Genomic DNA, 14,021 nt, shown 5'->3' on the forward strand with positions numbered 1-14,021 from the left:
GAACTTCCAAATGATTACATGAATTTAACAGCGATTCTGTGCAGGAATAGACTTGGAATATTACGTAGGCTGTTCAATAAGTAATAAGACTATATTTATACAGAAAACAGATTACCTTTAATCGTCATCATTTACATGGTCTTTTTCGAAGTGATTACCGTGAGACGCGATGCATTTGTCCCAACGTTGCGTCCACTTCTTAAACACATGTGAAAGTCTGTTTTTTGAGAGTTCTTTCAAAACCGCTTCCGCAGCTTTTACACATGCTTTGTTGCTTTCGAAATGGCGGCCTCTTAGTGGTTTCTTGAGCTGAGGAAACAGCCAGAAATCGCACGGTGAGAGATCAGGACTGTATGGAGGGTGTGGTAGGATATCTGTGTTGTTCTTTTGCAAAACGTCCACTACACAACCAGCAATATGTGGCCTTGCATTATCGTGGTGCAATAAGAAGCCATTCTTCAGCAATGGACGCTTGCTTTTGACGTGCTTGATGATAATCGCTGCTGTGTCGATCATTGTCTCTGTGATGGACGTTGAAGGTCTTCCCTCACGCTCAAGATCTTCCACATTTTGCCTTCCTTCCTTCCTTAAAAGTTTTATGCCAGCGAAAAACACTTGCCCTCGACATTGCTTCATCGTGGAAAGCTTCGCGTCTCATGTTAAAAGTGTCCGATGCCGATTTTTGCAAACGCACACAAAATTTAATCGCATAACGCTGTTCCAAGGACGCTTCCATTTCGAAGACTGGTTGCACCTCGTAGGCGCGCCGATGAGCACTTACGTTTAGTCACGTGACACTCTGGCACATCAGCCCGTATACGCCATCTATCAACCTCTTTTGTTAATACAGACAGCAACATTTCTTTATCCCACAGAAATTAATATTGTGATGAGTGGTTTCGCCACAGTAAAATTAGTCTTATTACTTATTGAACAGCCCACGTATAATGAGCACAAATAGAAGGCAACGTGCAACCTCCGTTGCACATTGATATAGTCGGTATATCAATGATTTCCTTTGGTTAGAAGACGTTGGAATCCCATCAAAGGGATAAAAAAATTATCTGATTTAAGCCAAAACCAAGATCTCGGACAAATACAGTACTGTATTAGCAAAGATACTAAATATAATTAAATTTCATTCAACAAAGTCGACTTTAATTGTAGGCCTAAAGATAGAATAGAATATGGAAAACGCTATTTAAAAAACAAAACAACAAAAAAAAAAAACGGTGATGATACCGTCTTTGAATGTCGCCACTGAATCTCCAGACGATACTGATTCAGCATATTACGTGATTCTTATAGCTAGTTCTGGCCTGAAGATATAACAAGTAACAAGTAAGGACCTGATTACAGACAAGCATTAAAAAAAAAGAAAGAAAAAAAGTGCTTACAGTGACGTCATTATCAGAACAACGGAGTCCGTAGAGCAGTGGTTCTCAACCGGTGTTCCGCGGAAGGAGAATAGGTGATGCGCGAGAAGTTCTGGAATTTGTAATTTTTAAATTAATTTGTCAGCACAAATTAATTTAATGATGGTTTTTATTGATGTTTAATTAATTATTAATTAACAAATAATTATCAATTATTGATTAATAATAAAAAATCAGCTAAATTACCAATTAATTATTAATTTATACATTATAAAATAACCAAGGTGTTCCGTCAAAATTTCAGGATTTGTGAAGTGTTCCGTAGTCGAAAAAAGTTTGCGAAACACTGCTCTAGAGCAATTTTTTGCCATATATACCATTGTAGACATAATTTTCTTTTTCCTCTTTAAGCCTTTCAAAAAGTCTTACCAGAACCCAAACTGAAATGACTGAATAATTTTTAATGGATATTCTAAATAAAAAAAAATTCGTTAATTTTCAGATCACATCATTTGCCAAATCTTGTCCATAATAATGATACATTCGAAACTAGAACTGAATCACGTGGCGTATATCTGAATGACAACTTTCACTAAATTCCACGCATCTAGAGAAGAGTTATTACTTTATAATTTCAACATGTTTTGCAAGTTGGATCCCCGCAAAATGGTCTGACTGAAATCAAAATTGACATGGTTCGACAAGCTTTTGTAAGAATTGGAAACAAATTCCAAATTTAAATACAATTCTTCCAGCTATTTGGAGTTATGAGACGGACCAACATATTATTGTGTGGGAATTGCGCATGTTCTTTTGTTCTTTCAGCCAGTTTGATTTTTTTTTTTTTTTTTTTTTTTTTTGAGGACGAAAAACCAGTGGTTTCCTTATAAAGGTTTTTTTCATTAACGGAATTCTTACCTACGTCTTTTCAAAGAAAGGGCATCGTCAATACCGACTGATCTACGGAAGCACCCATCTACCAAGAATAATGAGATGCCTTGCTTATACCGACGGACAAAATGAATCCAATACTTCTTTACGCATTTTGCAAACTCAACTAATAACTAAATAAAATAAAATAAAGGGAAATACCAAGAAACTTAAGGAATTCAAGAGTGATAGAGATATGATCACTTCCGATTACAAAATATGCAGTTATTACGTACAAATTTAAATTTATCCATAAGAAAACCAAAGGAAATTTAAAACGTAAAACAGAAATGGAAATTCATAAAAATGTACAAAACACTGAATTAATCACCACTTAAAGAATGAAAGACGAGAATACAATATGGATCACAAAATGGCAAAAAATAAATAAATAATAAAACAAAAACAAAGTAAAAGGGCGCAAAAAAAATAATAAAAATATATAATAGATCATAAATAACAAAATAAACAAAACATCGTGTTCAGAAAATATGAAGTGTGATCATAAAGTACCGAAACTGATTTTGTGTCGTCGGTGAAAATACTTCCTGGTATATGCCATTTGGAGTGCCTAAAAAGTTATTACTTATATAGACAATATTGGTCAATGTATGCGTCGGTCGTGGTTAGCTTCTGAAAATTCGGTTTTTTTTCTCTAGCAATCCTGAGATTAAAAAAAGAGATTTATTTGACAGATTATTGCGCCTGATACCTGAATGGAGGATCACTCACACACATACATACGTTACGTAAAAACCATCTATCATACTTGTGTAAACATGTCTACCATTGATTCCGGTAGCAAAGATACCACACTGAGATTCCTGTACCGGTAGTTGCACGCATATCCAGATACATATGATAGCACCACGTGATCTGAATATTGACTAGTAAGCTATTACCGCAATACTATCTGTTATCAACAGTATTCATCATTTTTTTTTTTTTTATTCTTGCTTCCTCGCGTACTTTTCACCTAGTGTCTTATCCTTCGATCAAGGCACCCCCTTCTTCCTGTCCTATTAATCCTTATCCTCATTGTCTTCGACGTTTGCCTCACACATGTGGTTCATTATGTAATGCATCTAAGAAATACAACGTTAATTTGTCAGAGTCGACAGCTGCGAACCGGGAGAACCAGATGTCTCGGACGATATTACTTCTCATTCAACTCCCCTCTTCCATCTTGTCAAAATAACGGTTTTCGGAGAAGCAATTTAAGCATTGGACTCCCCCACATCACAGCAAGCAGGTGATTCTGCATCCTTTATGCATGGAATACAGAATATCGAAACTAGGTATACTTCATTGAAACATATTCGTGTCACCGAACGAAGTTACAACCTCATCCTGAAAGAGAAAACATGTGCTGAGCTTTAAAAATAATAATAAATAAAACTAATAAAACTATAAAATTGCACTACATGAATAGACAGAAAACAACAGATTACTGATAAACAGTGTCTTCGAATGCTCTACTAATTAGCCATTAAAAAATGTAAATATAACCTCTAGGAAATGAAAATATTTAAAAACATCAAACAGTTGAAATCACTAAAATTTACCTAGCAACCAATATTGGTTGCCAAGATTAGGGAAATCTACAACTCGTAGTCCTGTAGATTTCACTAACATTGTTTAAGATTTCTGCAGTATAACATTGAAATAGACACTCGAGCTAATAAATGTGGTTGACCTCTAACACGATTGCACTCATTGTGTTGTAGATTTCTGCATCATAACATTGAAATAAACACTAGAGCCAAATAGATTTAACAATGTAGATTTCTCAAACTGAGAAATCTACATCGAAATAAAAGCTACAGTGGCTAACAATGGAAACAAGCGAATTGAAAACTACAAGATAACAATGAAAAGAAAATGAAAATTGTCGTGGGTATAACAATACAAACAAGTTTTTATTGCATTATAGCATAAAATTTTAGCTAATTTTATTGTTGAAATACCATACTTGAAATTTAACTGAAATGAAAGTTACGTTTTCACCATTGATAAAATTGATTTTCCAAGCTACATCGGAGATCAGCGAAAGAAAACAAATTAAAACCAATCAAATAAATACAGACCTTTATAGCTAAAATGTGCAACAATGTTTCTATTAGCAAATAACCGGTTCGTGGAGTAGAAACATCACCTGAATTTCTATTATGCAATCCCTCCTTATTCTTAAACCGACCCACTATTGACCTTTTTTTTCTTTTTAATTACCATTTTAAACAAACGTACCTTTGTTCAAGACTCCTCGGTGTCTTGCTTCTGTCGAAAACGGAGCCATACCCTTCCTACAGTTAGCTCCTTTTTTCCGGGGTCGTGACCTCATCTGCAAGTCCTATTCCATGCACGTTCACCCTTGAATGATACACGCGACGCACTAAGTGTGTTTGTGAAGGCGACACATGGCCGTCGTGTGGTCCTAATAGTACACGATGTCTTACCCACAACGAAAAAATAATTGAAGAGGAGCGGGAAACGACTGTATTAAGAAAAACGACGGGTGGTTCCCCAAAACCTTTGCTAAATCTCGTCCCTCATTTCTTTTCCCTATGCAAGCAGAATAATAACTCAGAGACTATAATGATATATCAATAAACAGTTAATAAAGAACCAAACGTCAAGAATGAGTGTCTCAGTCAGTTTGAGAAATCTACATTGAAATAAAAACTACAGTGGCTAACAATGGAAACAAACGAATTGAAAACTACAATGGATAACAATGAAAAGAAAACGAATTAAAAACTACGGTGGCCAACAGTGACCTTAACAATATTTATATATTTATTAAGCACAAACATCTTTTTTTTTTTTTTTTTTTAAACTGAAAACTACAATGGATAACAATGAAAAGAAAATGAATTAAAAACTACGGTGGCCAACAGTGACCATAACAATATTTATTAAGCCCAAACATCTGTTTTGGCTGGATTTGCATCACCAAAACATTAGTGCTTTTGAAATACGAATAAAGAAGAAAAATATTGTATGTATCTCTTTCAAAACAGTTCAGCGAAAACTTTTAGCAAACAACCGACAATACATCAGAAACCATTGGCGTATACCAGTTCTAGTGCCGAGTTCGCGAACAGTTACAAAGCAGGTCGTGGGAAGCGTGCCACCCTGCGTCCCGCTTCCCACAGACCTTTCCTGTCAGCACCCCCAGTACACCCACCTCTTTCTACAGGCGACGAGTCGATACACGGATGCTCTTGCCATCTCACGGGAACTCAAGCTATACACAAACAATCTACCTGTGAAGCTGCTTACATTGTTTAAGGGAGTTGGTATGGCTACAGCGTTTTCCTCACCTGATAGAAAACTTTATGATACGGTTATTATATAATGAAATCCAAGCATTGCAATAAGGATCGACAGCATCTACACTTCTTGAAATCAACAGAATTTCTTTTCTTTTTTTTCCCCCAGAACTATGTTTTCTAACCGTATTACACTAAATCAGGATACGGTCACTAGTCAAATCAACAACGAAATCCACAATATAGCTCTATCTAAACTAAATCAGGATACAGTTTCTAGTGAAATCTACAGCAAAACTGAATAATGAAGAAACCGGATATCCAACAATGGTAACGTTGTCCATTTCCAACAATAATAAAATAATGATGATAACAATGAAACGAATGAAAATAGTACGGTAGCTGACAGTGGCAATGCAGAAAAATATACATGAAAAAAGATTCAGCAACCAAGAATCTACGGTAATTGATAATGAAACATCTTTTAGGGAAAAGACAGAATAAGATAATGGAAAATGACAATTGAAGATTTTAGGCATAAAATTAAGCGATATTTCTAACATATCTTTACTATCATTTTCTAACATATCATTAATCTTTTCTATCATTTTCTAGAAATTGATAGATTTCTAGAAATGCCGGAAATTAATTCTTCGGAACTTTTCCCCAAGGGCTAGTAAAGGTTAATAAGTTTTTTAATTGTTAATTTTTTTTTTCAACCAAAAATGACCTTTTACAGATCAGTAACTCACTACAGTTTTTGCTTGCTTCGCGTGCCGTCACAGCTGAATGATGCCTCACGTACTAGCACTTGCGTGACAGTGCTTGCGTGCATCGGTCGACAGTAATGACTATCTACGACTAGTTATCATTGTTACAAGGAGGGAAATTTCACACCTTCCCGATGCCCTTGTACGTTTCTGCTGTCGCACAACAGGTTAAGGCTTATCAATTTGAACTACCGATTGGTAAGCCTGCACGAAAATTACTTTACGACAATTTGAAACTTGAGCGATTCACGCAACGGACATGCCACACACTGAGAATATACTCCTATGATTAGTGACATTTTAACGAGCTTCTTGATTGTTGTAGGGAGGGTAACTCTTGGGGAGAAGATATTTAAAGATAAAAAGGTCGCCGAGAACGTTAAAAAAAAAAAAAAAAAAAAGAGAGAGAGAGAGAGAGAGAGAGAGAGAGAGAGAGAGAGAGAGATTTTAAGAAGCCATTTTATAAACTGTCAATGGCGATTTGGCATCTTTTAACTTGCTTTGAAAATTTGGCGTTTCGACCGTCGTTTGAATCTTCTTCAGCTACTACGCCAAATATATACAATGGAATTACTTATCTAAATGAAAGTAGCGTTAAAGCCATGTTCCTTTTAGACTAATCGGAAGGAGAATAAATGCACTAATACACTCCCCCCCCACATATATATGTATGTTATGGTAGGCTCAACAAAAAAAAAAAAAATGTATACAGAACAAACAAATGAAAAATGTAAATAAATATTTGTCTTTGCATATAAGTAGATGTGTGTGTGTGTTTTCTCTCAATCCAATGGCTAATGGGGTATGAATGCTATATAACTAGGGAATTATTATAGATCTGCGTGTTCATTAAACCGGTTTCCTCTTTTGATGAACGAAAAACCGGAGTTTCCGGAATTCCTTCCACCTTTGTATGAGACCGACTAACTCACTTTTGATTGCAAAGTCTTGATAAAGGTTCGTCCAGGATTCGAACCTAGGTCTGTCCAAGTTCCGTCGGAAGTAGAATCCACTCCAGCCGCCTAACACCATTTTCTGTCGGGCCGACTGCAATCTGTTTAATGTTCTCTTCCTCCCTACTATGCATTAGGCCTACTGACCTGTTACAGAAGCTGACTTGAGCTCTACCAATCGCACCCGTCCCGAGAATAAGGTGGTTGGCCCTATGCCTCCCTGTATATATCCTATAGCTGTATCTCGCGTGTTCACGGGACCGGTTTGCTTGTGGGAAGAAAAACCCCAGATAAACTGGGGAGAAAAACCCTGCTGTCCACGCCCAAGACCGGCTAACTTGGCTATGGCTGAGGAAGATCCTTAAGCTCCTCACGTCGGCGACGGGAATCGAACCCAGGATACTCCTTTCCCAGGCATATATTTGCGAAGCGCATAGCCACTCCCCTAACCGCGCGGACTGTTCTCTTCCTAAAAGTATAATTAAATGCAGACTCGAAATCAGTGATAACTTAGCTGATAATATACTTACTCTTTTTCTTCTAATTATTCGAATAAACAGTATTACTAATTATTATACTAAAAATAAAGAGCCAAAAAAGGCTTCAGTTCGACGCTACAAAATTATATAAATCAAGTGGATATTAAATCCAGCATTATTTCAAAGCCGAATACAGAAACTATAAAAGTTTCGTACGAAATTTGACCAGAGAGCTTACGGGAATACACTATCGCGGACCTTATAGAGGACATGATCAAAATGAACCAATGGAGGGCGAAAATATGGACACTTGGGCAAGCGATAATGTTTTCTATAAGGTCCGCGTTAGGGCAACTCGTAAATGCCAGGAAGTGTATTCTCGTATGCTCTCTGATCAAATTTCGTACGAAACTTTCATAGTTTCTGTATTCGGCTTTGAAATAATGCTGGATTTAATATCCACTTGATTTATATAATTACTAATTATTATATTACCATTATTGCTAACACGGGAGCATTAATATCCAATGATATTTATATTTTACGTCGTATTTGCTTAAGAATAACCGAAAAACAAGATACCTGAAGAGCCCAAAGGAAATTTTTTTTTTTTTAAGGGCTATTCTATTAACTGCCATTCAATTAGTAATAATAGTAATACGCTAATAATAGCTGTTGTGTTTGATGGGACAAATAATGTCTGCAGTTCACAGAAAAGTGCTAGTTAGCAACTACAAACTCGCTGTAGTCAGCTATATATCTACTTTAATGAATCCAATTAGCGTTGCAGCTAATGATATGTTAATTAAATTTAACTGGTTAATGAGAAACCAAAGTAAATATCAAACGGCACGTCACCTGCTCATTTGTGTTGCATTTTGCAGCGCGTGCTAATGAAATAGCTTAAAGAATGAGTGCACAGCCGGAAACAACCCTTCACGGGGTTAATGTGTCCGCCAAGAAAAAAACAAAACAAAGCGAAAGTTGTGGCTCATCTGCAGCTCCTCAGGCCTCCTCCTCCTCTTTCTGACGGAACAGGTGTTTCTGGGACCGCTAGCGGGGACGTAGCCGATGTGTAGGAAAGGGGCGAGAACGAGTGGACATCTCTCGTCTGAGGTTTACTGCATGATTTCTTCCTTCATCTTCTTGTCTCTGATGAACGTTAGCCAGCCTATAATTAACTAGCGACCCACAGGTTCAAGAACCCGGGAGGGAAGAGCCACAATTCAACCCTCACGTGTCTTCAGACAGGAAGTGTGTTGATGCCGCACGCGGGAGCTACGGAAGGTGTGGGAATATCAACAGTTGTTGGTTTTAGTACTAACGAACCCCTTACAGAAGCCGGAACTTCAACATAAAACTCTTTTTTTTTTCTCTCTCTCTTCCCCCTCTTTATTAGACGATGCCATGTGTGCACTACCTTTAAAAAATCCTGTATTAACTTATTTAGTTAATAATTTAGTTTAAATCATATCATAATCTAATTACAAATAAAAAATAATGTATGTATAAGCACTAAAACATTAGCATTCACATTTAGAGCTTATTATAATATCTATTTATGACTCACACAATTATTATGAAAACACACATATATATCCAAATAAATATATCTATTTATGACTCACACAATTATTATGAAAACACACATATATATCCAAATAAATATATCTATTTATGACTCACACACGATATGAAAACAAATATTTATGACTCACACAATTACGATATGAAAACAAATATATCCAAATCAGAAAGTTTTAATATCTCCACCTAAAAAGTCCTTATAAGGACTGGCTTAAAGGGGCGAAGTAAGAATGCTTTTCATCTTCCCCGTTATCTGTAGAGGACTGTGTAAGGATAAGGTGTTATTGTGCTATTAAAGCTCTGATTATGGCGGGAGGGTAATAGCCAAGCCTCAGTTAGAACTTCATTGGCTACAGCATTGCCATCCATTACCCTACAAGGGTATTAGATTGAATGAATCAATCACCGCATTTCCCTAAACTCCATCCTTATTCTTATAAGGACTGGCTTAAAGGGGCGAAGCAAGAATGCTTTTCATCTTCCCCGTTATCTGTAGAGGACAGTGTAGGGATAAGGTGTTATTGAGCTATTAAAGCTCTGATCATGGCAGGAGGGTAACAGCAATAGCGGAGCCTCAGTTAGAACTTCATTGGCTACAGCATTGCCATCCGTTACCCTCCAAGGGTATTGGATTGAATGAATCAATCACCGCATCTCACGGTCGATTGATTCATTCCCCTAAACTCCATCTCACTATAAGAATTTACTTATAATATTATTATCTGGAATATCTTAAGATGTATTCTATATTTTTGAAATTAAAAAAAAAAAAAATAGAATTTTTATAAAAGTTATGAAATAATTTTAAGTTTTATTATTATTTCTATGATAAAATAAATAGAATTAATAAAAAATTTAGGCATAACGTGGTGTTCTTTAAATTCTAAAACGAATAAGGTCAATAATGTAATAAGTAAACAGATGTCTACCCATTACATTAAGATGTTCATAACTGTGCGGAAGCTAAAAGTTTTGTTAAATAATAATAAATAATAATATAAAAAAAAAAAAACACGATTAGTCCATTAAAAGTTGTTATTCGAGTTAATTTAGTTAATTACAACGATTATAATTTTAAGTTTTTATAGCATGGCCATTCCGTATTTCTAGAGATACAAAACTGGTTTTGTCATACTGTGAAGGCCGCCTAGTACTGTAATTAATGGAGATATTTCTTTTATTAAATAGCCCTTAGTCATCATCAACTGAGCTTTTAAAAACTGATAGATTGCTCTAATTCAGGTCACGCGCGCACGTTTATAGCAATCTAGATTTTTACATTGTTGTTTCATTACGGGAATTAATTTTTGCGAAGTTAATTCGTATTCTCGACACCAGGAGGACATCTGTTTTGCAACAATTAGCACAGACAAGCTAATATTAAATTCTATTTGGAGCAATTCTGTTTAGTGGAAACAATTTGTAAAAAAAAAGAAATGAGTATCGTTTTTATTACGAATTATGACTAGCATGTCCTTAGAGAATAATAATTTTGCAGCCATAAAAGCAACGTTTTTCATTATGTGTAATTTTTCCTGAATGCATAAGCACACTCATATAATGTTCAGGTAAGCATTGCTATTCTTACTTAAAGTTTTATTTTGATATGGTATGAGGCATTGAAGAGATAAAAAGATATATAAAACATTTGCTTCATCTAGCGGTGTGTTTCCGTAGCATTTTCCGGATCCATTCAACGTCCGCGTAACATAATTTTCTCTATACTTTTTCCTGTTTTTATATTTTTCTTTCTATTATTTTCTTTCCATTCTGCTAATCTTTCTAATTTGCAAATAGATAAAAATCTCCTCATTTCGACTATTCTTTGTATACGTTTGCATTTTTAGCGTTTTTTTATGTATATTTTTCTGGGTTTTTTTTTTTTTTTTTGGGTAATTTTTTTTTTCTCTATCTGTCTTCATCTATCTTTCCGATTCATTGAGCTACCCAAAGTAAATGTATAAACCCACCTGTCAACACTCTTTCTGATGTCTTAATTAAAACGATAACCGCCCCCCCCTTCTCTCGTACACGATTTTTAAAGCAGTTTTTTCGCCTCTTTTTCCCCTAACTAAAATGCATGTACCAAGCAGTGTAGGTTCAGCTGCCACTAATTAATACATCACCATTCTTAATCAACGTTAACCACCCCGAGGGGTTGCGTGACTTCACCTGCAGATAAACAACCCCAGAAAGAGCGTTCGCACTAATTAATTTCAGTAGTAGGAGGTCTATAAGCAAGGCCTGTGTTATAATAGGAAGTGATTGGGTCTGTCTTCAAGATGCAAGTTCTGACACTGATTTCATCGGGACCTGACAAATGACACGGAATGAACACAATTAAGACTCTTCATTTGGAGACAATCCACGTGCTATTGAAAGAAGCTAAGGAATACAGGTTAACTGTAGCTAACTTTTAACCAACTTTTTTTCCGACTTGTACACACTAAAAAAACCATTCCTAAATTAACGCAAATTAGCAATTTTAATTTGATAATCTGGAACTATTCCATGAGACTGTCATCACGATTACAACAGTCGTTCACTTACGATGCAAACGTTGGCTTTCTGTATAATACAATAATTGCGTTTGAGTATGCCTGATTTGACGTTATGCTTTCATGTTTCCATGGCAACGATAGGTTTTGTTCGCGTATAACTGGTCATAGAGAATATTATGCGTATTTATCAATCAATAATGTTTGGGAATGGACGATTTCTCATCGCACTGTAAAGATCGTTATTAATTATAAAGGTTTAATAAGATTTTCTGCCCTAATAGCATGCCTAGGTTATTTTCGATTGTAATGATTAAACTGTGACTAAACAAAATCACGTCAGAGTGTCTTCTGGTTCACTCAACAACAGCAAAAATAAAATAAATTAAAATAAAATAATAAATTTATTTTTTGTGTGTGTGTGCGTGTGAAGGGGGATATACAGTTGGGAATCGCACATTAATACTTTCTGGACTTGCTTCCTTTGTGTAATTTCCATACTACAAAATCTCCATCGAAGGCAAGACTTAAAGTGAGTCAAAGATGTTCTCGGAGTTTCATGAATATATAGAGGAAATTTTAAGAAATTCAATAAAAATTGACATGTGACCAAACATACCATGTTTATCATTATACACAAAGTGGCCAGCTTATCAGAGATCTCAAGCTAATCGCATAAAAGAACAAGAACCGGTATTCATAACTCCGTAGAACCTTTTAGCTGTCCTGTAGCATCGACTGCCGATGTTCCTTCGTATCTTCTTTCCCAGATCCCATCAGGAGTATGTAAATCCTTCCAATCACTTCTTTATCCTTCCTATTGTTCTTAGTTCAGCAAAATTCTTCTTCCTCTCCCATTTTATTAAAGTCAATTTCCTCCATGTATTTTTTAGAACGGCCACGCTTTCTCTTTCCTTGTGGGTTCCATTTCAGGGCTGCGTGACAGATTTCTTCGTGATCTTTCCTAAGTATGTGTCCAATCCATCTAAATTTTCGTTTTCTGATTTCAATATTGACTTTTTTCACTGATTTGTTCTTTTCCAGAGGTCTTCGTTAGTAATAATTTGTGGCCATTAAATTCGAAATATGCTCAGCAGACATCGGTTTACGAATGTTTGTAGTTTTCTTTGAAAGCAGCCAAGTTTCGCGTCCATATAAAAGAACTGATTTAATACATGCATTCAATATATTTTAATTTTTGTATCTATGTTAATATTTTCCATACTCTACTAAGTTTAGCATATGCACTTCTGCCTTTTGAATCCTTATGTCAACATCTCTAGTTCTCCATCTGCAGATAAAACACCGCCGAGTAATTAAGATGTGAAACAGTTTCGATTTTTCCATTATTAATTGTACTTTGTTGCCTTTTTTGTTCATATTGATTCTCATTTATTTATTTTCAAACCAACTTTCAGTGATTCTTCTTAATGTTGTTGGTTTGTTTTGGATATCTGCATATCTGTGAGTAATTAAACATACATCATCTACATAGTCCAAATCACCCAAAGTTTTATTTATTTTCCATGATATTCCTTTGACATATTTCATTGCTGTCTGTTCTAGAACTTGATCTAGCACCAATATAAATAATAAGGGAGATATCAGATATCCTTGTCACACTCCAGATACAGTTTGAAAGTGTTGTGTCAGATATCCATCATGCAGCATCTGGCATTGGAGTTTGTTATATTCTTCCTGTATGAGGTTTATTATCTTTTGTGGCATTACTTTGTTTTGAAGTGCATTCCACACACAATCTCTGTAATTGTTGTCGTGTCATTTTAGCACCTCTGTCGGGATACCATCATGCCCTGCTGCTTTCCGATTTTTCATTTCTTTAATAACTTTTTTTTTTTTTATCTCCAATTTAGATGGTGAGCTGGTAGACAACTAAAATGTTGTCTCCACCTTTCCAATTGTTCTTCTGTTGACACTAGAATTTTTCCATTGAGATCCTTCACTGGGACATTCTTCTGCATGGTCTCCCCAGAAAGTCTTCCTATAATACTTTGTAACTCTCTACTTCTATACTTGTCTGCAGTTTGTTGCACCCTCAATGCCAGTTCTTCAAACCATTGCCATTTATTTTTTCTAGCACCTCTCTTAATTTTTTATTTAATATCTTATATTTGTTTGTCTTTAAGTTCATTTAG

General features: G+C 35.6%; 1 protein-coding gene across 1 annotated transcript in view; it reads right to left on the bottom strand.

Annotated features, from left to right (window-relative positions):
• Positions 1-3,574: 3,574 nt before the first annotated feature.
• The window catches only part of LOC150094785 (uncharacterized), a 173,264-nt gene continuing 162,817 nt past the window's right edge, over positions 3,575-14,021 (bottom strand). Inside the window, exon 6 of the mRNA XM_090411525.1 lies at positions 3,575-3,656. Coding sequence (XP_090267651.1) covers positions 3,652-3,656 — 5 coding nt within the window. The 3' untranslated portion in view covers positions 3,575-3,651. The remainder of the gene's footprint in view (positions 3,657-14,021) is intronic.

The sequence above is a fragment of the Typopeltis vanoorti genome, chromosome 21 (assembly GCF_054136105.1).
Source record: "Typopeltis vanoorti isolate ZY-2024b chromosome 21, IOZ_Tvanoo_1.0, whole genome shotgun sequence".
Taxonomy (NCBI): domain Eukaryota; kingdom Metazoa; phylum Arthropoda; class Arachnida; order Uropygi; family Thelyphonidae; genus Typopeltis; species Typopeltis vanoorti.